The 23,361-nt window shown below is 52.7% G+C and overlaps 2 protein-coding genes and 1 long non-coding RNA gene across 3 annotated transcripts in view; 1 reads left to right on the forward strand and 2 right to left on the reverse strand.

Annotated features, from left to right (window-relative positions):
• The window catches only part of LOC121102092 (excitatory amino acid transporter 5-like), a 27,473-nt gene extending 5,404 nt beyond the window's left edge, over positions 1-22,069 (forward strand). The window contains exons 3-4 of the mRNA XM_040627291.1: positions 17,368-17,583; positions 22,022-22,069. Of these exons, the coding sequence (XP_040483225.1) occupies positions 17,368-17,583; positions 22,022-22,067 (262 nt within the window). The 3' untranslated portion in view covers positions 22,068-22,069. The remainder of the gene's footprint in view (positions 1-17,367; positions 17,584-22,021) is intronic.
• LOC103670699 lies at positions 1,177-14,119 on the reverse strand. The gene is made up of 3 exons (XR_005834164.1): positions 13,828-14,119; positions 5,852-5,937; positions 1,177-1,453 (listed from the first exon to the last, which is right to left on the reverse strand). It is a non-coding gene; the product is annotated as an uncharacterized LOC103670699 (long non-coding RNA).
• Positions 21,347-23,361, reverse strand: part of PODN (podocan) — a 37,822-nt gene continuing 35,807 nt past the window's right edge. Inside the window, exon 12 of the mRNA XM_040627287.1 lies at positions 21,347-22,207. The gene's annotated coding sequence lies outside the window, so the exon portion shown is untranslated. The remainder of the gene's footprint in view (positions 22,208-23,361) is intronic.

Here is a 23,361-nt window from a genome sequence, read left to right on the forward strand (position 1 = left end):
GGGGGGGGGAGGGGAAGGGAGGGGAGGAGAAAGGAGGTGCGGGCTGGGGGGCAGGGGCGGCTTTGTCAAGTACAGTTCACCTTCCTGCAGGCAGCGTTTAGGTCTCTCAGGACTCAGCCTCCTAAGGATCTTGCTGACATGCTGCCTCCCTTCCTCCAAAAGCTTTCCCTGGCTCCTCAACCCATTCTAGTTGTTGTCTCCTCTTTATGCATCTTTTGAGTCATTCACGGAGTCTGTCAATCAGTGAAGGTCACCAGTAGCTTCCATGGTGCCCTCTTGAATTCCTCCTCCCAGCTGTTGCCTCTTCTCTGCCCCTCCGTCCCAGTCTCTCTTCCTCCACGAGACTTCTCAGGACTTCCCTCAACTTCCCTCGTCCATCCTCGTGGCTTTGACGAACCACCTGCAAGCCCGACACTCCCAAGTACGCCCAGGCCTCTCATCTGAACCCCACACTCAAACTCCCTCTTCGACATCTCCCCTGGATGCTTAACACGCACGTGTCCCAAATTCAGTGCAATCAGCTTGAGATTTCACCCTGCAAACCAGTTCCTTCTCCTGATTTCTGCTGGTCCATAAACAGCAGCCCCATCCACCCAGTCCTTCAAGCCCCCTTGCTTATCCCCCTCCCACTTCCAGTCAGCCAGTCCATCAGTGACTGCGGCTCATTCATCCTCCCAAATCCAACTCAGCTGCCTCCCCACCACGCGGTCCAGACTCCACGGTCACCTCACCGGCCTCCTTGCTTCCGCTGTTCCCCTCCCACCCTGTTCTCCACCCCATGGTCAGAACCACCTCCTGAAAAGCCATCTGGGCTGTGCTATCCCTTAACCTAAAACCCATCCATGGCTGCCATGGCATTTCAAACAAACCCTCCCACCCTTCCCCTGATCTCAGAGGCCCCTGCCTGATCCTCCCCTGCCTGCCCCCCATTCCATCCCAGGCCCCACTCACTCCAGTCCCACGGGCCTTGTAGACCAGACCAACCACTCCCCTGCCTCGGGGTCTCCACACAGGCTGTTCCTTCTGCCTGCAACACACTTCCCCGGCACTCTACATCTCTTTCTCCTCCTCTTCGTTTAGATCTCCACCTCCACATCACGGCCTTAGACAGGCCCACCCCGCCGCCCGCCCTCAGCACCGACTTCACTCTGCCTCACCGAGCCCTGCCTCTTTCCCTACACGGCACTTGGCACTGACCGTACCTTGTCATCCTGTTTGCACTCACTTGGCCCCTGTTTAACTCCCATGGGACTGCAAATTCTGTAAAGGCAGAGATAGTACTCTGCGGAGGTTCCACTCTCCACCTAGCCAAGTGCCGGCACACAGTAGGTACTCCATAATACTTGCCAGGTGAGTTAGCGAAGGAATTCAACAATCATGCCCCGACTTGGCCCCGTCGTGGGAGCTGCCGATACAGAGATGCCTGAGGTTCAGTCCCTGAGGAGCTCAAAGGCTGTGAGGGAGACAGACGAGAAAACACACGGTTACAGGACAGCTAAACAAGTGTGTTGGTGGAGGAAGCACAGGACTCTATTTTTTCTTCTTTTTTCCTGTTTTTTTTTGTGATATAAAGCGCGGGACTCCTGTTAGGCAGCTTTACCAACCTTGACCGCTGGCCATCCTTACTGCCCGGGCATTGCCTCTTACTCAGAACACAAACAACCCAGAGGCAGAGGCCCTGGCACAGACCTGGAGTCACAAGACCTGGGGTCCTGCCCTGGCCCTGCCATTGCCTGGCTGTGTGACCTTGGGCAAGTCATTTAACTTTTAAAAAGTCCTGGAGTCAGGGGCACCTAGGTGGCTCAGTCAGTTAAGTGTCCAACTCTTGATCTCAGCTCAGGTCTTCATCTCGGGGTCGTGGGTTCAAGCCCCAGGGTGGACTCCACACTGGGCATGGAAACGACTTCAAAACAAAACAAAACAAAACACCCTGGAGTTGGAGTGAGAGGCCTTGGTACCTGACCTGCTTCCTCCACAAATTACCACGTGATCTTAGGTAAGGCACCCTCCCTCTGGGCCTTGGTTTACCCAGCTTTCCTAGTGACAAAGGCCCTGTCTGACTCTCCGAATCCTGGCTCTCAGAGGCCCAGTCTTTCTCCCCTAGACGAAAGTGCGTTCTCGCGCTGGGAATAGAATGTGGTATTAACTTGAGAAAAGCCAGTGTGTGTTCACACATTTCCTTTGTTTATTATACAGTTTGGGCTGGTGCAGAGCAGCTGTGTCACCGAAAACTAGAAGTGCTTTCACAGTTTCCTACTCAGGGAGAATTAAATCTTCTTTGGGGGAAAAGGACACATTTCTGAGCCCCAAACCCTCCATCCCTGAACTCGTCTTCCTTTGGTTTGAACCGGTCTGTAGTCCATCCAATCCATTGGGCGCCCACAGTCCCCTGAGCTCTTGCTCCTGGCCAGTTCAGGGCTGCTGAGCCCTGTCCTCAAGAGGCAACCACGCTGGTGTGGGGGGTCATCACTTAGGATGGAGCAAAATCACTGGAGCTGCTTTGCCCATTCAGATGACAAGATGCCAGGCTTCACACCGGGCTTACTAAACCAGAACTGCCCAAGGGACCCAAGTAGGGGTTTGCTTTAAAAGTTCCACAAGTGTTCGAATGGTTAAAACAAAACAAAACAAAACAAAAAAATCCTTGTACCTTGGGATCGCAGCTTCTGGCCTGATAGCTAAAGAGGGTGGCAGAAGGCTGCTGCTCCTCGGGCCGCAGGGGCTCCACGCTGTAACCCCAGGAGACAGGGATTTTTCTGCCCTGTAATTGCTCCAGCGCAGGGGCCTGGGATGGAGCCCCACATCCGACTCTCTGCTCAGCGGGGAGTCTGCTTCTCCCTCTCCCTCTGTGTTCTCTCTCTCTCTCATAAATAAATAATTGTTCCAGGGCAGTGGGAGGATACACATGAAGGCACATTTGCTTCTGGTTCCAATAACCAGTAATTCTGGGCCCTGAAGCCTGGCACCCATGATTCCAGATGCTCCCACCTCTTCTCCAGCAGCACCTGCCACCCTGTCCCTACGCCAAGTCCTGCAACCAGGCCCATTTCCTCATTGGTCCCTAAGTATTCCACGCACATTTCTTCCTTCATTCCTTTGCTCAGGTTGTTTCCCCTCCCACCAATGCCCTCTTCCCTCCCTGATGAAAGTTCCCACTCTGTGTTCAAGACCTAGTTCAAGGTTCTGTCTGAAGTTCTCCCAGCTCTTCATTTATTGATAACTATTGATGATGACCTGTCTCCACCGCGATGCTGCTCATACCCCGGATGTACTCAGTATTGTCTGTGCAATGATTTCACAGTCACGGCTAGCATATCACATGACAGGGTACAGGCCCCCCCGCCTTTTTTTGTATAGTAGTGACATAGAAATAAATCAGCATTCCTATCTGGACTAGCCACTCCTACTGCTGACTGAGAATTCCCTCAGCCAAGGCCACCTGTCACTGTGACCCCTCCGAGAAGGACCAGGTGCATCACTGTGTTTTTAGGTGACATACTGGGAGGGGGTCAGGTTCATTCTCCCCTTGCCAATGGTGGTGGTCAGCGTAACTGATTTTTGCAGGAGACAGAAAACTAATAAGACAAGCAAAGAGGGATGGTGAGATATAACGAAGTCTGGGTCGTAATGGTGTGTGGCTGACACAAAGGATGAAAAGACCCTGTGCTGCCTTAAAGGGTCTCACCATCTGGCAGGCGGACAGTCAGAGAGTCACTTTGTTTTAGAGAAAGGAGGCCCAGCTCGAGGGAGGAAGGGCCAGCCGGCCTGGGTTGGAGTCCGGCTCAGTCAGTCTGCCCACAGTCCTGCACCTTCCGCTCTTGGGCCTCTTTTCTCTAGACTCCACTCGAAGCCAGCACCTGGCCTGAGCCCCCTCCTCAGACAGGCATGCCACGGCCCCGCTGAGTGTAACCTCCCGTTGGCCAGGTGTGGCTTCGTAATTCACAGTGCGGGCGGCGACCCCTCGGTCCTGGCCAGTGTGGCTGAGAATCTGCGGGGGACTCCAGGGGAGGGGCTGGGGCTTTGGAGTCACTCACTGCAGGTGTGAACCTAACCAAGTTTCTCAGCATCTGAGCCTTAGTGACCTTCCCTGTAAAAAGGGAAGAGCACCCACCGCCCTTCTGAGAGTGAAATAAGATAACGTCCTTGGAGAACCCAGCATCGCTCCTGATATGTCATGAATGGCGCCTGTTTTCTTCTGACTCATGAAAACTTCACCAGGCTTCTCCAAGGCTCAGAAGAGGTGTTTCATGAAACCTTCCACCTCGGTTTCTGCTCTCAGCAGGCAACCCCTTTGCGTGACTTCTTCCTTCTTCACGCTTTTACTCAGCACTGCTGCTTACTCGTCACTTCCTCTGGGAAGCCTCTCTGGGCTCAGGCACACTTGGGAACACGGATACAGACCTGCACACCGTGTTCATGGCAGCCTTCGCAGGTGCACGGACTAGGTACCATGAGTGTCCACGTGACACACGTGTCACCCATGCCCAGCAGCTTTCCCCAAGCCATGGTTGCCGCAGTTGCCTCATCCTCCAGGAACTCCTACTGCTCACTGCCTCTTGCTTTCCTCTGCCCTCACATTCCTGCAACTAGTCCTGCAACCTTTGCCAGTCGCCCAGTCACACACATATCCCTTGCTTCAAATAGCACACAGATTTAGTAATTTCACTGACAGATGGGAACAAGATCACAGGGAAGGGTTATATTGAGGAGTGTAAGCCCTTTGGCCATCTCTCGGTTCTCTCTCTCGCTCTGTGTATATTTGTTATCTATCACTCTGGAACAAATTACCACAAACTTAGCCATTAGTTATCTACCACTTTCCATGGGTTGAGAGCCCAGGCATAGCTTAGTTGGATCCTCTGCTCAGGGTCTCACGAGGCTGCAGTCAAGGTGCACGCTGAGCTGTGTTCTCATGTGAAGGCTTGGCCAGGGAAGCATCTATTTCCAAGCTCACCTAGGTCGTTGGCAGAAGTCATTTCCTTGTGGGTATTTGTCTAACGACCCAGTTTAATAGCTATCAGCTGGAGGCCACCCTCAGGTCCTAGAGGCTACCAGAGGTTTCCTGCCTTCTGACCCTCGCCAAAGGCAATCCCAACATGGCTTTCAGCTTCATCAAGGCCAAGAGGAGGATCCCTCACTCTCCAGTCTTCTGAGATGGTCTTCTATAACATAATCATGGGAGTGACATCTCATCACCTTTGCCATATCCTATTAGTTAGAAGCAAGTCACAGATCCCACCTACACTTAGGGAGGGAGATTATACAAGGGTGTGGATCACTGGGGGGTCCACATAGGGTGTATCCACTTCTTTCATTCTCTCTCCCCACCTTCCTTCTCTCTACCCCTATTCTAAGACCAATCAAAAATCCTGTTCTCCTTGTCTTTCAAAAGTTACCTCCACTCCTGCCCTGTTCTGGAGTGGGGCAGGGTGGAGGCACTGCTCAGCTTCTGGTCCACGTGGCTCATCAGGGAATTTCTTCTAATTAGGGACAACTCTCTTATCATAAAAAGAATTCTGAAGAAAATGAATTCCTCTATCTCTTTTACAGGAACATTGCAGGGCCTGCTAGATAGCAGGTGCCTAATAAATGCATATTAAATGAGTAAAGAGCAGTGGAAGGGCAGCTGAGGCAGAATTCAGGGAAGTTTTATGACCAACATTTGAACTGACCCTTGGAGTCAGTTCATTAAAAACATTTTTAATGTTTTTGTACTTTAAAAAATTCTGTAATTATAAACATTATAGAGAATTGAGAAAAAAGATCCCCTTATCATCCCACAATCCTAATTCTGCCACTGTGATCTTTTCCCCTATAAATGGTTGCTCTTATCATTCTTAGTGTGACTCACCAGGCCCAGGGTGTAGTCCTTGGCTGACTGGCTCAGAAGCTCACCCTCATCTGAGCTCTGGAGCTGCTAAGGCCGGTCCTCTGATGCTGGCAAGAAGGAACAAAATAAAGGAAATGCCAGTGTATTCATTCACAGAGATAAACACAATCACCAAGGAGGACAGGTGCACACAGTCTCTGGCTGGAGCATTTCTCCCTGTAGCTCACCACTTGGGCAATGCACTGGTTCCATGTTTGCTGGCAAGACAATCTAATTTTCTAATTGTATAGCCAGTGTGACTCCGGGTCCGCCAGTTTAGTTAATCTCTGGGTCCCATCTGGTGGAGTCCCATCATATATGCATTTAACTTAAGTAAACTCAGTTACATATGCTGTGGAAAACAGAGAGTTTAAAGGAGGCAGGAGGCTGCCCCCATTCCAAGGGCTGTGCTCCTGAGTGAGCACACCACGGGAGAGGTGGGTGTGCTTCGCACTGAGCCGGTCCCAGTTCCCACGTGCCTCTCCAAGTGTGAGCATCTCCCCACAGCAGTTGTGATTCTAGGCCATGAAGAGAAGGTTGGGATTCTTTCTCTTTACATCATGGCTGCTGAGTGTATGCTGACTTCTTCCACTAGTGTTCCTTAAAGAAACATCAGCACACTTCACAATCAGGAAGCAAACTGTCTTGAGTGAACTTACATGCAATTATACCTCCTCAACTTTACAAGCAACCTAAGGGATCTCCGAGGCAAATTTAATTATCGTTGGCTTTTGTTTTCTGTACTGACTTCAGAACTGAATGTGCCGAATAAGGTCTGCTCCTCTGTACAGTGGGAAGCCTAACATCTTCCTCTTGAGGCTTGTACCCCAGTGGCCAAAGTCAGCTTACTTCCTTTAGGGGAAGCTTCCAGCCAAGTAGCTAGAACTGGAAGATTTGATCTTGCCACTAGCCCTGTTGCTCTGGTTCCTTCCACATGGTGTCACTGTTGAACACAGACCCTGTGCGGTCTGGTTCAAGTCAGCACGCTGCCTCCTGCAGGTGCGTATCCCTGTATCCCTGCTCTGGCTTCTAGATCCCCTTAAGTTCCTGGTGATTGTTCCTCAAAGCAGCCTCAGTCATGCCCTGAGCTTGGCTCCTTGGGATTGAGCCCTTTTCCCTCCTGTTGGGTTAGCCTTGGGGGCTTTTATTGCCCATAGATCTTGGTCATAAGTACTCTAGAATACCCTGACCCTAACTTCAAAACTCAAGGAGCAGGGCGTGGGATCTTAGTCTCTTTCTCACAGAAGGCGCCTGAGCCTCTCATGTAAACTAATGCACTTTTCATACTCTGCATTCAGATCTTAAGGTCTCAAGGTCTCGAGGTGTTTCCGTCAAACCACGGAAGTCTCTCCTTTCCCCTGGACTAAGTGTGCCTTCTTACCTTATATTTGGCATTTGAAAATGTTTCGTTTTTTTTTTTTTTTTAAGATTTTGTTTATTTATTTGAGAAACAGAGTGAGCGAGAGAGAGAGCACAAGCATGGGAAGCAGTGGAGGGAGAGGGAGAAGCAGGTTCCCCACCAAGCAGTGAGCCCGATATGGGGCTCGATCCCAAGACCCCAGAATGATGACCTGAGCTGAAGGCAGATGCTTAACTGACTGAGCCACCCAGGTGCCCCTGAAAATGTTTTCTAAAAATGAAATTGGCTACAAGGAGACTAGCTGTCTCTACCTATGAACATAGAAGCCTCAGACGAAATGTAAAAAATTCTGCCTCCCAGTACATTGGCACAGGAATATTCTGATGATTAGGACTGCCACAGCACTGTCACGTCCTTGAACCAGGGCCTGCCTCCCATGGGTGGTGCTTGGGTGGGTCCTGAGTGCTTTGTGGCTCTCAGCTCTTTCCTCTGTACCTCACTGCTGATTGAACCCATGCTAATCATTCCTCTTCCAATAGAAAAGTCAAGTCTTTGGAGACTTGGTGGCCTTCCTTTCCCACTTTCTCTCAGTAATAGCACCTGTCACTACTCTGACCCCTTTGGCTTTTAATTTATAGTTTATCCCAAAGGGTATTGGCAACTTTCTGTTCCTTTAAGAACTTAGGGGAGATGTCACTGCCCGCAAAAATAAGTCTGTGTGTTTCTTCTTTTTTTTTTTTTTTCTTTTTCATTCAATGCGATGTCATAAGAATTGTCCACGCTACACCCTTGTCTCCATAATCTTGTTTTCATCTTCCATTCGGGCCAGAGCAGAGTTTGCGAAACCCTTTTCCTTTCACTCGACACTTAGGATGCTGCTGGATGTCCTTTTGGGGCATCACTGTGTCCCACGACTCTGGAGTTACCTCGAGGTCTGTTATTTACCACACTCCTGGCCTCAGCCATAAAAGAGACATGATGCCGTCAGCCAACTGACAAAGCCATTCCCAGCAGGTGCTTTCTTATTTTTACTTTTTCATGGCCCATTAAGGCCCCAATTGGGCTGGAGTTTGCTTCTGAGCTTAGGAAGTCAACAGCGCCTTGTTTTCACACATCCCCAGACAAGCGACACCAGGAAGCAGGGGTGGGTCAGACCAGCATCTGGATCCAGGAAGGGCCTCCAATTCTCCACTTGTTCTTTGCCAAACCCTCCTCTCCCCTCATTCTTCAATTTCTTAAACCAGGCATCATTCAAGGGAAACTAAATCCATGTGTTTGTGATTCACTGATGCTGAACATGGCAGAATGTTTTGTAAGCTTCACATCACAGCAAAGAAATCCAAGTGCGGGTGTGGGTTTGTGCGGGACCACGCGGTGTCTTCACCTGTGTGTGCGGTGTGTACGTCTGTGTGTGCATGTGCATTCCTGTGCAAGTGTTGTTTTCCGTTCAGTTTCTTGTAAGAATTTTAAACTGATTTTTCTTAGAATCAGGAAATCATGTTTGGCCAAAGAAACCTAACACTCCCTTCTCCCCCTTCCTGAGGAACTCTAGCTTGGCAGAAAACACCCAAACACCCACGTTCTAACTTATTGGAGAAGGTCCTGGGCCACGCAGCCGTTGCAGTCTGGTTCAGGAGCCAGTGTGCAGGGGGCAGCTGCCCCGGGCTCCCCAGCACACAGTGAGTGGGAGGGAGGCAGGAGTAGTGGGCAGCCTGTGCTCTGGCTCTGCCCCTCAAACCATGCGGCAACTTCTCTCAGCAAAACTCTGCTGACCTCTCCAATGGGAGCCCTGGGATCTGTCCTTGGCCCTCTTGCCCAGTCAGCTGACCGCCTTACTCATCAGGAGGGGGAACATGGCCCAGCTGTGGGCTGCGGGTGGGGTCAGACCATCAGCCTGGTGACTCCGAAAACCTCCTCGGACTCCCATGCTCTTTCCCCGGTCCAGGCAGAGAATTCCTACTCATCCTGCAAGGATCCATTCAGCAGCCACCTCCTCCAGGAAGCCTAGACCCTGCTTCTGGACTCTCCCAATCACAGCCATGACCCAGGGCTCCGTGCTGTCCAGTACAGGTCTCTGCACCAACTGGCTGGAGCTTCTCAAAGACCACAAGCCCACCTCATTCATTCCTGGGACCCACAGCACCCAGAGCAAGTATTCAACACAGGGCAGGCTAGGAACATATCAGAGTTTGGGGAGGTGGGGGAGGTTTTGAAAAGCTCCCATTGCCCTTCTCTGTGGAGAACCACTGCCCTAGAGGGTCTCATTCAACCTGGAGAGAGCTTCACTTAGGCAGCCCAGTCTGAGCCCTTGGTGGAGAGACACCAGGAGCCCCGCTGGTGGAGGAAGAGAAGGCAGGAGACTCAGGTTCCCTCCTACTCTGGGGGCGGGGGCTCCTAGCCATGGCATGGTGGCACGGGTCATAACCGGGCAGCCCAAGGACATAGTTCAGTAGAGATGACAGGCTGCAACTGTGGAGCAGAGAGGTGGGCCTCTGTGGGACACTCCAGCTTCCTCACACCTGATGTTCTTTGTTTTGTGGGAAAGAAAGGGGTATGAGTTCGGCTCTCATAGAGGTAGGAACTGGATGGGACCCTTGTTACACTTGGGCTCACAGCCTTCCTGATGGAAAGTGGTTGGGCATGGTCGATGGTCAGACCGGGAGCTCTGAGGGCTGCAGCTTTAGCTCCTCCAGCTTCTACTTTCGGTTCCATTCAGGCTTGCTATTTGCAAGCCCCAATTAAGCATTGTTCTGGTGCCCAGGGGTCTGGCTGGGAAGCAGGGACCTTCAGAGGGCGGTGGGGGATGACCAGGCAGCGGTGTCCCACTAGACCCATGCCTGGCTCTGTGCCCGCCCTCCTCCTTTCCCACTCCATCTCTGCACTCCGAGCCCCACAGCCTCTAAAGAGGAACCAAAAAGCTTTGGTCTGTGTCACTCCAGAGGGCAGGGCTGGGCCCAGAACAGGGAATTCTCTTCCCTGATTGTGGATTTCATTCTGGCGCCAGGAAGGACTGTCTAATAAGCACAGCTAGCCCATATGGAGGGGCTAACATGAGGTAGTGAGTTCTCTGTCATCTGACGTGTGCAAGCAGAGGCGGTAGAGAAATGTGTGCCCTTGGTAGGGGGTACTGGGACCAGAGGACCCTGACTTTAGCCAAGTGGGAGTCTGGGCATCCTGCCTCAGGTCTTAGAAAGAGTTGGCTTGAGGGTGGGGGCGTGGCAGAGCCATCTGGGAAAAGTAATGCGGTGCTAACGTGGCACTTGCTGTCAGCTGCTGGGCCTGTCATCTGCTCCAGGAAGAAAGCAAGCCATGATGCTTGGAAGGGCTGAAGGGATTCTCATCGGCCCCCAGATGCCTCCTTCCAGCTGCCTTTCTGGTGGACTCCCTGCAGCTGCATCCCCGGGCTGGCTTGGGGGAGCCTCCCCAACTGGGTCAGCTGAGGCCAGAGCCCAGGGACTTGGCCATGGGGCTCAGGGCTCCTTCCTGTCTCAGACATCCTAGTGCCGGGATATTGTGACTATGGGTGTTGTCATGCTGGTAGACCAGGGTTTGAATCTACTTATTGGGTGGTCTTAGCAAGTTGCTTGCACACCTACAGTGACTGGGAATTCACTACTTCTCAAGGTGGTCCCTTCCAGGGCGGAAAGTTATTACTGGTGCTGAGCTGAGAGCTCCTTCCCTGTGGCTTGCCCCACCAATCCCAGCATTACCCAGCTTTGCTCTGCTCCCAGCTCCACAGACCCCCGCCCCCCTCACCTGCTTCCCCAGGCCCACAGCTCTGTCACCACTCCTACCTCAGCAGCAAGATGCACACCTCCCTCCCCTGTCCCTTTCCCAGTGGGTCTCAATGTCAGGGCGGGTCCATGGCCTCCTCCACAAGCTCCCAGGCTTCTGGCCCCAGAGGCAAAGGGCCCACCGGCCCTTCGGCAGCCCCATTCCCTATGTGACTCAACAAGCTGGCAGCAAACCAACACCAAAGTCCCCTTCCCACGTGCTGCTGCTGCTGCTGCGGCTCGGCCCCCTACCCCCACCCCAGAGACTGTGCTCTCCCGGCTGTGGAAGCCAGGTCTGGCCCAACATATGTCCTTGCTCAGTTTTATCGTGTCAGAATTGGCCCGTGGTCCCAGCCTGCTGGGGTCTGCATCGTCCCAACTTCCTCGTCCCACACATTAGCTGTTCCTCCCAGCTTCCTGTCCTCTGCAAATCCGATCCACATGCTGTCAGCGGCCTTGGCCAACCCATTGATAAAAATGACCAGGAAGGGGAGGCTGAAAGAAAAGCCCTGAATCATACCTCTAGGGAACCTCACAGAGTTTCTTCACCCAGGAGACGGCACTGCCTGAGACAGTCACTCCCAGAAGCCCCCATCTGTTCCCAAAAGTTCCAGTGCCAACTATCTCAATGTCACACAGACATACAGTGCCAGGGGTAGTCCCATAAACCTGGTGAGGGGACCAAAACTGGTCCAGGGGACTTGCTCTCAGGGAACCCACAATGGGTGCCTATAGTCATCAGAGCTAAGCTGACCTTTTAATAATCTCGTCTAGAATGGCATCCTGGTTTAACAACACACTCAACAAACCTGCACCCAGACCAGGCCCTGGGCTCTGAGGACCTGAAGCTGAGCCAGATCCAGCCCTTCCCTGGAGGAGCTCACAGTCTGCTGGGGTAGGCAGTCACTGGAGAGACAATGACATCATAGAGCAAATGCTAATAACTGGAATATATTGAATATTTATGAGGTACCAGGCACCGTGCTAAACCTAGATTAACCCTCACCACAAACCATCACTCTCTCCATTTTATCCTTCAGTGGAAACAGAGGCACACAGAGGTTTGGGAACGTGACGAGGGCTCCCAGCTATTGAGGGATGCATGTGGGAGCAGGCGGGAGATGCCTCGCCCAGCCAGGTGGGCCCAAAGGGGCCTCCGAGGGACGCGGTGCCTGAGTGGAGAACAGACAAATGAGCAGCAGGAGGGGACAGGAAAGGGAAGCAGGAGAGGCAGGGGCAAGGGGACTGGGTTCCTTTGGAATTCCCTGCCAGCTTACTGGTTGTGCCCTGGGGATTCGGAGGTGGGCATACCAGCAGAATGCCCTCTAACCGAGGAGAACAGGGTTCCCTCAGACGGAGGGTTGAAGCGGCACCTCGAGGAAGGCTTCCCAGAAGAAAGGACATCTAGGCTGGCCTTGGAAAGGAAAAGTGGAAATGGGTGGGGCTAGGGAAATGTGTATGGGATGCAGGGTGGGGGGACAGAGTTCCAGGCTGAAGGAGTTACCGTGCAAAGGCGGTTCAGAGCAGTAGGGAGACCAGGGTGGCTGGAGCGCGCAGGTGAGGAGCTGGAGCCTGACTCAGGCCACAATGGACTCAAGGCCATGAAGGAGTGTGCAAAGTTCTAAGGGCAGTGGGGAGCCTCCAAGGACTTCAAATGGGGGGGTGGGCAGCCAAGAGTCCAGGTACTCGGTCCACTGTCCCCAGCACAGTGTACGGCAGCAGTGGTGGCTCCCAGGGTCAGGTGGAGTCATGATACCCACCTCACCAGCTGGTGTTAGAACCAGGTGACGTCAGTAAACAGCCTCCTTCCCCCCTGTGAGGCACCCAGCAGCTGCTGCCTCCCTTCCCCCACCCCTGCAAGTGGAGCAGTTATCAGATTGAAACAGGCTGGGCCTTTGAGCCCAGCCCGCTCCCCAGTCACTGCAATCTCTTGATCCACAATCCCTGGGCTCTTTGTTGGTGGCCATATGGCTCACGAGGGAGTCCCAGACCTCTCAGCTCCCTGAGGCTCTTCCCCAGGGCCCTGAAGGACCATGGGGGCTCCAAGGAGCACCCAGCCAGACTGGGAGTAGGTGAGGCAAGGTTACTTGTTCTCCCCTCACCGTAAATTATGTGCCAGTAGGGGCATTGGAGGTCATCCTCATGGAACCTCCCACTCAGTCTAGAAGCCTTGATTGAGCATCTGAACAGTTGGCTGGCCATCCAGGCTCCACTTGGATAACTCCAAAGATGGGGAGCTCACCACCACAAATCCATCATGGGACAAGTTGTCAACTCTGAGAGTTGAACTACAGAGGCACAACATGGACTCCCATCAAATTAGAATCATGGTCAGAAAAACTGGAAGACACTTTTCTTGCACTGGAGTTAAACCAGCTCGGTATCACAGAGAGGTACTGGGAGCAGGGGAAGCCCCACAGGGTTCTGAATCAGAAACCCCTGTTTTAGTCTAGACTCCACAGCTTCCCAGCTGGGTGGCTTGGCCAATTATCTCCCCATCCCTGAGCTCTATTTACCTTCTAACTTCAACTGCATGGTCCAGTAAGGTAGCCACTGGTCATAAGTGGGTTATTGAACCCTTGAAATGTGGCTAGTACAACTGAGGAGATTAACTTTTTAAAAAAATTGATGTAAGTTAAAATATTAACTACCTGAAGCAGTGTAAACATTTTTATATTGATTACACATTGAAATGATAATATTTTGGATAGACTGGGTTAAATAAAGTATTAAAATGAATTTCACCAAAAAAACGAATTTCATTTTTTTTTCACTTTCTAAAATGTGACTACTAAGAAATTTAAAATTTTACAGTTGTGGCCTACCTTGTAATTCCATAGGGCAGCACCGACCTAGAATGTTTTTTAAGGATCAAATGAGTTGGATGTCAGGTGTTTGGGGACATCTAAGGTCCAGACAAATTATGGTTTCTGTGGATGCCAGGTACTCCAGGGATTGTGTTTTCTGTCCACCAGCAAGACATGCTCATCCTAGAAATAACAGAGAATGTGGATAAACAGTACAACAGAACAAAAATCACCCATAATCCCACCACGCAAAGATAGCTACTGTAAACTCTCTCTTGCTGGTGGTTTTTCTTCTGTGCATATCCACGAGTCCTCGCAAGCCACCCTACCCCAGCTTATAGGTTCTCAGGTCAATTTAAGAGCTTGGCCCAAAAGTCTGAGATCTCGAGGAGCCCCCTCTGATCAAAGGTGGGATCTTGAATTTGCTTTCTTATTACCATGAGTCCCTGGAGCTGCCCATGTGCTCGTGGGGCTTTCCTCATACTGAGCTCCCGGTCATCTTGGCCACTGTCAGCGCCCCCAGTCACCAACGTGGCTGCTCTGTCAGCTGTTGCCGGCGCTCCCTCCACCCGAGCTCCCGCCTCCTCTCTCCAGCCAGTAGGAAAACCCTTCCCAGTTTGGAGGCTCCAGAGGGGAACTGCTTGGAGCCCAGGTGATGGAATTCTTTCCATGTTTTCCATCAAGCCCTCTCCTTTCCAGAGCCCCTGGGTTGGGGCCTCTCTTGCTGTATCTAGAACCTACACTCCCTCCATTTCTGCATCCCGGTCAGTCCCCGAGTTGGAACCACCCCTCTGTTAGACCTCTTCTTCTTCAGGGTGGCCTTCTGAGGGGCCCTTAGCCCCTTTCTGCAATCTCATTGTCACGGACACGCCTCTCATGCACAATCCCTCAAGCATGTTTGCGCGGTGCCTCTGGACCACAAACCCGGAGAGGGCTCTCTGTCACAGGCTCTAGGGCCCCTTGCAGAGCTACGGACTAGCTCGGACCTTGTTTTCTCCACGTAAGCTCAAATAGGAACATCTTTTCAATGACACCATTGCTTCTAATGGATGCTTAGAACCCACTGCGTGGGTATGCTGTAACTTTTAATCTAACTCTGCATTGACGAGTCAGGGGCTGAGTCCTGGTCTAGTTCTGCATTGACATTCTTAGGTCAGTCCCAGATGATTGCTCTCACAAAATATTTTAGGGTCCCTTCCCTGTACACTTCACTTAGATGTTCTTAAATTTAAGGAGTTCTCCCTTTTCAGACAGCCAGCAAATTCTGCTGGATGTATTGTGCTGGACCCCACTTTTTCCTCTGTCCCCTTGGTCTGGCACTCAAGGCCACCCCCACTCCTGAGCACAGTCTGTCTGTCCCCCATATCACCATTCTTCTAATTTGACCTTAGCTCTGACCACATTAAACAGCACAGTGTGCCCCCACTTGCCAGCCTCCCTGTTGGCTACTGCTGTCTCATTGCCTGGGATATCTGCCCCATTTCCACATCCTCCCCATCCTCCTAAGAACCAACTCAAATGCCCCCTCCTCCAGGAAGTCCTTCCTGACTCTCCTAGTTAGAAGTGATCCCTCTCTCCTCTGAGTAAAGATAGCACATCCTTGTCCTCTTGCCTATGGTACTAATACAGCAACCTTGGCTCCTGGTTCCTTGAGTCCACTTGTACGGGAGCATCTCAGTCTGTCTCCTTCCTGCCCTCCTGCCACACCAGGAGCAGCTTGAGGCTGGGGAGAGACTCTGATTTTTTTCTGTGGACACAGGGCATGGCATGAAGTGGGCATGCACTAAAAGTATGAATAAATACATGAAGGAAAAAAGGACAGGCCTGGAGTTGGGGGCCTGCGTTCTGGTCCAGTTGGCTGCTAGTGTTCTGTGTGATCTTGGGCAGGTCGTCCTCTCAGGGCCCCGGCTTCCCTGTGAGCTGAAACAGTTGGACTTGGCTGTGGGGGATTCTGCTGCGGTCAGAGGCCTTTTGGCCCTGGGCCGATGTGCTGGCCACAGCCTGGGGATCATCTCTCATGGATAATAACTATAAGGCAGCCCCCCATTTCCCTTGCCTACACAATCCCATTATGAGCCCTTCAGGATTTACGTCTGAGACCCACACTAAGTGCATCACTAACATATGGCATACTGGCAGACAAGGGATGAACAGAGATTGTAAACATTCATTCATTCACTCCTTCATTCAGCAAACTGCTACCAAGCTGCACTCAGGCTGGGCCCCCCCGTGCCTGGCTCTGTGGACCCAGCATTGAACAGACCCAGGCCCAGTCCCGGAGGCACTTCCAGTAAACAGTCAGCAACTCAGTGAGGTGGGGGTTGAGGCAGAGGACAGCACAGGGCCTGTGGAAGCCCAGAGAAGGAGCCTTTGCCCCAGCCAGTGGTCAAGGAAGGTTTTCTGGAGGAGGAGATCCTTCAACTGTGTCTTAATAGAGCAAGGAAGAGCAGGGCACTCAGGCAGCAGCTACAGCCTGAGGTGGGGAGAAGCTTGCTGTGCTCGGCTCGATGCTGGGTGCTGCCTGCGCAGAGTCTAACGAGAAGAGGAGCAGGATGGGGAGGGATTATCCACTCTTGTTTCCGTGATTAAAACCAGACAAATACTTCCTTTATCTGAAAGAATGAAAGGGCTTTGGGGAAAAATCCTTTTGGCAGCAAAGCACAAGCATCTCCTTAACTAATCTCTCAACCCCACCCCACCAACAGCCATGAGAAGAGTAGCTCTGGGGCTGACCCGCGCTGGTAGGCCCAGAGCCCAGGGCAAGGCAGGCAGGGGTGGGAGGAGCCAAGGGGAGAGAGAATCACAAGCCCCCTCAACCCAACCTCCCACAACGATGAAGGGGAATCTGGGCCCAGGTGGTAACCCAAGATGGCCACAGGGTGGCACCTCTCTGAGAATCCACGGCCCCATTTCAGAGATGGGATCCTGAGGCCCAGAGATGTCCCTCAGGCAGTGGGCAGAGGCAGGACCAGGACCCAGCCCAGGGCTTTCACTCACTCCCATCATTAGTTCATTCAGCAAGCTTGCAGCAACCCCTGCTTGGTGGCAGCCCTGAAAGCTCACGCTGTGCACGCACTGGGGACCCACAGAGAAGTCACACCTGCCCCTCTCCTCTCGTGTCCTCAGTCTGAGAGAGACAGGTAGACAGTGACAGCCAGGGTCATGACAGAGGCCAGGGGCTGTGGAAGCCCCAGAATGGGCTCCTAACCCTGGGGGCAGGCAGGTAGTCCAAGATGTCACCAGAGAGGTGACATTGCACTTGGTCTTACCTAATGAGTAGCACTTGGGCCGAGTGGAGGAACCTGATTTTGACACCAAAGAAACAGTGCAGGCAAAGGCCTGGAGGTGTGCAAGGGTGTGGCTGCTGACCCTGGGCATGGGCCAGAGAACAGAGCAAGAAACCAGACTAGAAGGGCCACAGAACTGGATTGCTGAGGGGCCGGTGCATGGTCACTCTGCCCTGTGAGGGTGGGGGGCAGAGCCAGGAGGAGTATGAGCGGGTCCCCCTGAGTGCCCACCCCGCCAACCCCCAGACCCTGACCCACATCGCTCTCCCAGCTTGATGTCTGGCCTCGCCTCCCTGGATGCCAAGACCTCCAGCCGCCTGGGCATCCTCACCGTGGCATACTACCTGTGGACCACCTTCGTGGCAGTCATCGTGGGCATCATCATGGTGTCCATCATTCACCCAGGCGGGGCAGCCCAGAAGGAGACGACAGACCAGAGCAGGAAGGCCATCATGAGCTCAGCCGATGCCCTGCTGGACCTCATCCGGTAACTCTCGCACCGACACCCTGCTTGGGAACGCCATGCCTGGGCTGCGGCCAGCAGCTCCATAGGCCTGGCCCCACGTGTCTGCCAGAGGCCACATAGGACATGGGGAGGGGGTTCTCAGGGTCTGCTCTTGATTTCTTGTGGCCACAGAGGCCACACAGTGTCTCTGTCCCCTCAGCCCTGTGCCCCCCACTGGGTTCACACTGCACTGTCTGCCTCCGTTAGACTGGGCGCACCTCCAGGGCAGGACAGGGGTCAGCTCCCCCGGGAGCCACACCCCAGCATGCAGCCTGGCACTGGGCAGGCATTAGCGGCTGTTTGCGGACTGAGTTTGCTTGTGTGCACCCAGCCTCTACCGGGGAAGGCCAGTGGTCACTCCCCCACTGTCTTCCTTATTGCTCTTCTTCTTGGTCCTCTTCTTGCAGACGAGGGAGTGAGGCTCAGAGATGACATGACTTTTCCAGGGTCATCCAGCAGGTCATGGAGCCAGGATTCAACCTGGGCCTGACTCCGAGGGCAGTGATTTTTGCCCGATGGTTCCCCTGCCTGAGCCACGTGGATGCTGCTAACCATCTGTTTCAGGGACCTGAGCCCTCCTCCGCAGAAAGCACTGTATACCCAGCGATGCATCCAAGCCTGAACCCCTTTTCCGAAGACTCCATGCAGGCCATGCCCCTCCTCTCCATCACCATTCACTCTTGCCAATGGCCGCCCTGTGCCAGGCACTCAAGCCTGGTCCTAGTCCCAGAGGAGGGAAAGGTTCAGGAACAGACAGCAACAACGTGGGGGTGGGAGTCACAATGAGGGAGGCAGGGGCTGCGGGTGAGTGCAAAGAGCAGGATCAGGGGAGGTAAAGGGAGGGATGAGTGGCAGGGAGGGATGAGTGGCAGGGCCAGGGAGCCCGGAGCCCATTCTTCGTGAAGGCAAAGGTGTGCAAAGGTCCTGAGCTGAGAGGAAAAGCGTGGGGAGGAAAAGTCACCCACTCAGGGTGACTGGGGCACCAGTGGAGAGGGAAGTGGACAGTCACCGCTGGAGAAGCGAAGGGGTCCTATCATGAAGGACAATGTGACCCAGGCTGAAAACTGTGTTTTATCCCAAAGGCCACAGGAAATGGGCTTGAAACACAGAAGTGGCACGATCCCATTCAAAAGGCTCGCTCTGGCTGCAGAATGGGGGTGATAGGGGGACAGGGGAGGAGGGCAGGACAGGCAAGGAGAGGGACAGGATGGCAGTCCTGGGCACAGGGAGAGGACAGGCTGAAGGCTGTTCTGAAGGTAAAACCAGCAGGAGCCGGGCAGGGCAGAAGGGAGGGGGAGGGAGGAGGGGGCGGTGCTGATCGCCATGGCCTGGACATCCAGCTGTGTGGGCACCGAGTCGCAGGACAATGCCAGAGCCCATGTGGACATCCTAGGGAAGGTGTCCACCAGTGGTTGGCTGGTGGGTCTGAGTCTTTGGGAGAGTCTGAGCTGGAGACGGCCCATCTTGGGCCACCGTCTCTCATCTCTTGCATCCAATTTGTTGGCAAATTCTGTCAGCTCTACCTTCAAAATAATATCCCAGGCCTTGTCCCTTCTGTCGCCCTGTGCCAGTCTCACCATCTCCCAGACCACTATCATCTCTCACTGGAGGGTCCAACCACGTCACCCTGCTTTCTCTCTGCTTCCCTCTGGTGTGGTCTCAGCACAGCAGGCAGAGCGATCCTGCTCATGACCCATCACACATGAACACACTCCGCAGCGTTCACTATGCCTACAGGCCCTTCCTTCTTGATGCCTCCACCACACACCCACGGCCTGGGACCTCTGCTCCAACTCTCCCTCCCCTCCCTCTAGCCCTGCTGGCCTCCTGTCTTTCCCCAAATGTCCATTTAGACCCCATCCTGGTCCCTTGTCCTCATTGCTGCCTCTGCCCGCATGGATCATCTAGCAGGGGTGCATAACTTCTCGCCTCACTCCACCTCTGCTCCGTGTCACCTCTTCAGAGGGACCTCCCAACCTCTGTCACTCTCTCTCCTCAGAGCCTTTATTACTACCTGACATTATCCCATCTGTTTTATTTCTTCTTGTGACTCCCCCGCAGAAATAATATAGTTTCCACGAGGGCTAGATGTTTACAAACCTGTCCCCTGCTGCATCCTAGAGCCTAGAAGAGCTCAGAGGAGGTGCTCAGTGTTTGCTGAAGGCGGACATGGGACACAGGGTCACTGATGGGGTTGGGGTCTGAGCCATGAGCAGAGACTCACTTGCACAGGGAGACAGTGCCACGTGTGTGGCTCAGAGGCCCAGGCTGAGCCGTGGCCCCCAGCCATGTTGGAGGTTTTCGTAGAGCTGACAGAGCAGGAGCAAGCAGGGGGCCAGGAGCGGAACCAGGACAGCAGATATCCTAGAGGCCAAAGGAAGAGGAATTGCAAGAGGCTTCATTTCTAAGATCCATTATTTCTAAGATTTGGTGGCTATGATTCATCCTTTCTTGGATTCTATGATTCAAGACAGCCCTTCCTCGTGGTGGAAGGAGTTGGTGCTCGGGGAGTCCCCGCCCTCCTGACCACGGCCTCCCCTGCTGAGGGGCTGAGGGCTCTGGATCGGACACACGTGTCAGAGTCAAATGTTCCAAGAGTGGCTCCTGCTCTTGGTTGCTTTTCACGTGGTGAAAATTGATCCTTCTGGTTTTAGGCTTTTCCCCAGTTGCTCTCAACCCCAAGGCAAGTTGTTTTGCAAAGCTGAGTGGTTGGACATCACGGTTTCTTAGTCAGAGAGTGGGGCTGCAGAGAGAGGTCACATGCTTCCCGGGACAGGGAACAAGAACCTTGGGGATGGGAGGTCTTGTCACAACTCTGGCAATAAGGCGCAGTGTGGCCCTTTCAGGCCTCAGTTTCCCCAGTGGTTTTCAAGACCCCTTCTAGCTCTGTGGTTCTGAAACACAAAGACCCACAGTGAGGAAGCTGCAGGGCTTGAGCAGAAGCTCCTGGAGGTGGGTTCTGGGAGATGCATTTGGGAGGACAGGGCAGAACCCAACCTTGAAGACCTTGAGCCCAGGCTGAGGGGTTGGCTGTTATGCTTTAGAAACAGGAAGCTGGTGAATTTGGGAAGGATGGCTGGGGGCAGGGCAGAGTGGTCAGGATGTGACTAGAGGCAGGGGGATGCCCTGTTTGGCGTGCAGTCACTTCTGCTCCATTCACCACCCCCCCCCCTTTAGAAGGCACCTGCTCCGGGTGAAGACGTTGCACTGAGAGGGGGCAAATGCAAGTCCTGCACCAGGCTGTCCTCTGTCTTAGGACAGACAGATGAGAAGAATGCACTGGACAGACACTATCAGACACTCTTCCTAGATGCTCTGACATTCTGAGAGGCTGTGAAGAAAAGGAGAATACTAGGACAGAGGGTCCCAGGGGCCCCCTTACCCCCACTGTGGCCCAGAGCAGGTGGCTAGTGAGCATTGCTGAGAACACGGATGGCCGGCGCAAGGAACTGGGAAGTGCGGGCAGGCGTGACACATGAAAAGTCAGAAAGATGTAGGGGCCAACTGAGCAGGGGAAGAAGGCTGGCAGCATACCTCAGGGCCAGGAAGACATGCACCCTTCTCTCAAAGATGATTCTGGAGGAACACAAGAGGCCATGTCCCTGGACAACTCACTGAGACATGAATTCATTTCCCAAGGCTCCAGAAAAACTGACGTCTGCTCACAGTGCAGCCTCACAGCAACCGAACGCTAATCAGAGCTGGGTCCCCCTTTTCCCCCAATCTTATTAAAACACCAGAGAGATGAAGTAATGACTTGGCTCTATTTATAGCTCCCAGTTACCCTCTCAGGGATTAGATGCAGCAGCCCTTAGGAGCCGTGCTTGGGAAGGAACATCCCCAACCTGGGGGTTGGGAACCTGGGATTAGGGGCAAGTTTGGAATGTCAGAGTCTTGGGACTTAAGAGTAGGTAAGGAAGGGAGCCGGCAGGCTGTGGCTCTGCCCCAAGTGCCTGCGGGAAGGCCCAGGCCAGAGGGTGTGTGTACTTGATGGGCATGGCTATTAATGTCTCCCAAGCACGTTCCATCCGCATTTATGCCACTAGGAGCACAGGCCTCACAGGGCAAGTGGGAAGTCTTCCCATGGGCAAAGTCAAAAGAAAATTATACTTTTGATTATTAAACAGGAAAATGATTACTAAACAGGAAAATGTATGTTTTCCTGTTCAATAATCAAAAGTATAATTCTTCATTAAAGTCCACAGGAGGAGTTCATCGATTATGAGTATGAGCAGGCATATTGGTTAGAAGTTGCTGTTGGCGGCTAGTTAAGAGAAACCCGGAGCAGCAGAGGCTGCTTTCATTTTCTCCCAAAGCAGTCCAGCGGTGGGCAGCAGGATCACCACTTGGCTTTTATCATCAGTGTGTCTCATGGTCCAAGAAGGTTGCTGAAGCTCTGGCTATTACATCCATGTTCCAGGCAGAAAGAAGACAGTTGGAGGAAAGGACAGAAGAGTTCTGGCTGAGTGGGCACCTTTCCAAGAGTTTTCTGAAAGCACCACTCAATGACTCCCACTTCATCTCCTGGGCCACCCCTTTGCTGAGAGAGGCTGGGAAACAGGATTTGACGGCAGAGGCCCACTGGTCCTGTAACATGCCGGGGCTCCTGTCAGTAAAGGAAGGAGGAAAGAATGGAGACTGGGTAGGCAACTAACTGTCCCGGCTTCAACCCACATTTTAAATTATTCTAATTTTCAAGGAGATTGTAGAGAAATGTACATCCTAGGTGTAAGCTCCATTTGGTCTCCTACAACCTGAATGTTCCTAGTTTCTGGTCAGGCTAAAGCAGCCTTCCCTTGAAGTTTCATTAGAAAACCACTTTGTGAGTCCCTCGCACCTTGGGGGTTATGCCCAGGAGAGATTTCCAATCTCTGAACCACTGGTACAGCCTGGGCCTCCTCTCCTCTGGTCATGAGGGCCCAGGCCCAGTGGACCAGTGCATCCTGGCCACTGTGTACCTGGTGAGCCCCCAGCACTAACCCTGGCTTCGGGGCTTCAGATCTGCTTGATGTCAAAAGCCCTTGCAGGCAGCCACAATCTGGTGGCAAGAATCTGCTTATAACTAGGGGGGAAAAAAAAAAAGCCTCATTTGAGCTTCTGAGATCTCAGCCCTGGACCCTAGCTTGCTTCTTCTCCCTTGTGACAAAGCTGAAATTAGTGGGAAAAGCCAGGACCACTCTTTCTGCCTTGCTAGCTCATTCTAAGCTCTCTTCCTCCTGCCATATGCTTACACTGAACCTATATTTTAGCAGCAGTGAAGAAAAAAATTATAGTTTGCGCTTTCCAATAGTGGCTGCTAGGGTGTAAGGTTAAGAAATAATGCACACCCATACTCTTGTATATAATTCCAAGTATGTATGAGCAGTCCTGAAAGAGAAGAGATTTGCCAAGAACAAGAGTGAGTGGTAAGGCCAGTCTCCATGGCCTGTTTGAGGAAATGCAAGCACATGACCAAAAATCTGTTAGCATCTCTTGATTTAGAAAAGTTCCTAGAAGTGGATCGTAAAGACAAAGGTGCAATGGTTTTAAGACCCTCAATAGGAACCGCAAATTTCCTTACAGAAAGGTTGCTACCAGAACCGGGAAGGGGGGGGAGAGGCATGGCCCCCAACCTCAGCATTGAGTACTGTCATCTAAAAACCCTTTACCAGTTTGAGAGGTGAAAATGTCTGATTTATCGATGAAGCTGAACATTTTAAAAAAGCTTTTTAAGGCTACTTATGGTCCTTCTTTTGCAAGGTGAATTGCCTAGCCATGACT

The sequence above is a fragment of the Ursus maritimus genome, unplaced genomic scaffold, assembly GCF_017311325.1.
Source record: "Ursus maritimus isolate PB19 unplaced genomic scaffold, ASM1731132v1 scaffold_12, whole genome shotgun sequence".
Classification (NCBI taxonomy): Eukaryota; Metazoa; Chordata; class Mammalia; order Carnivora; family Ursidae; genus Ursus; species Ursus maritimus.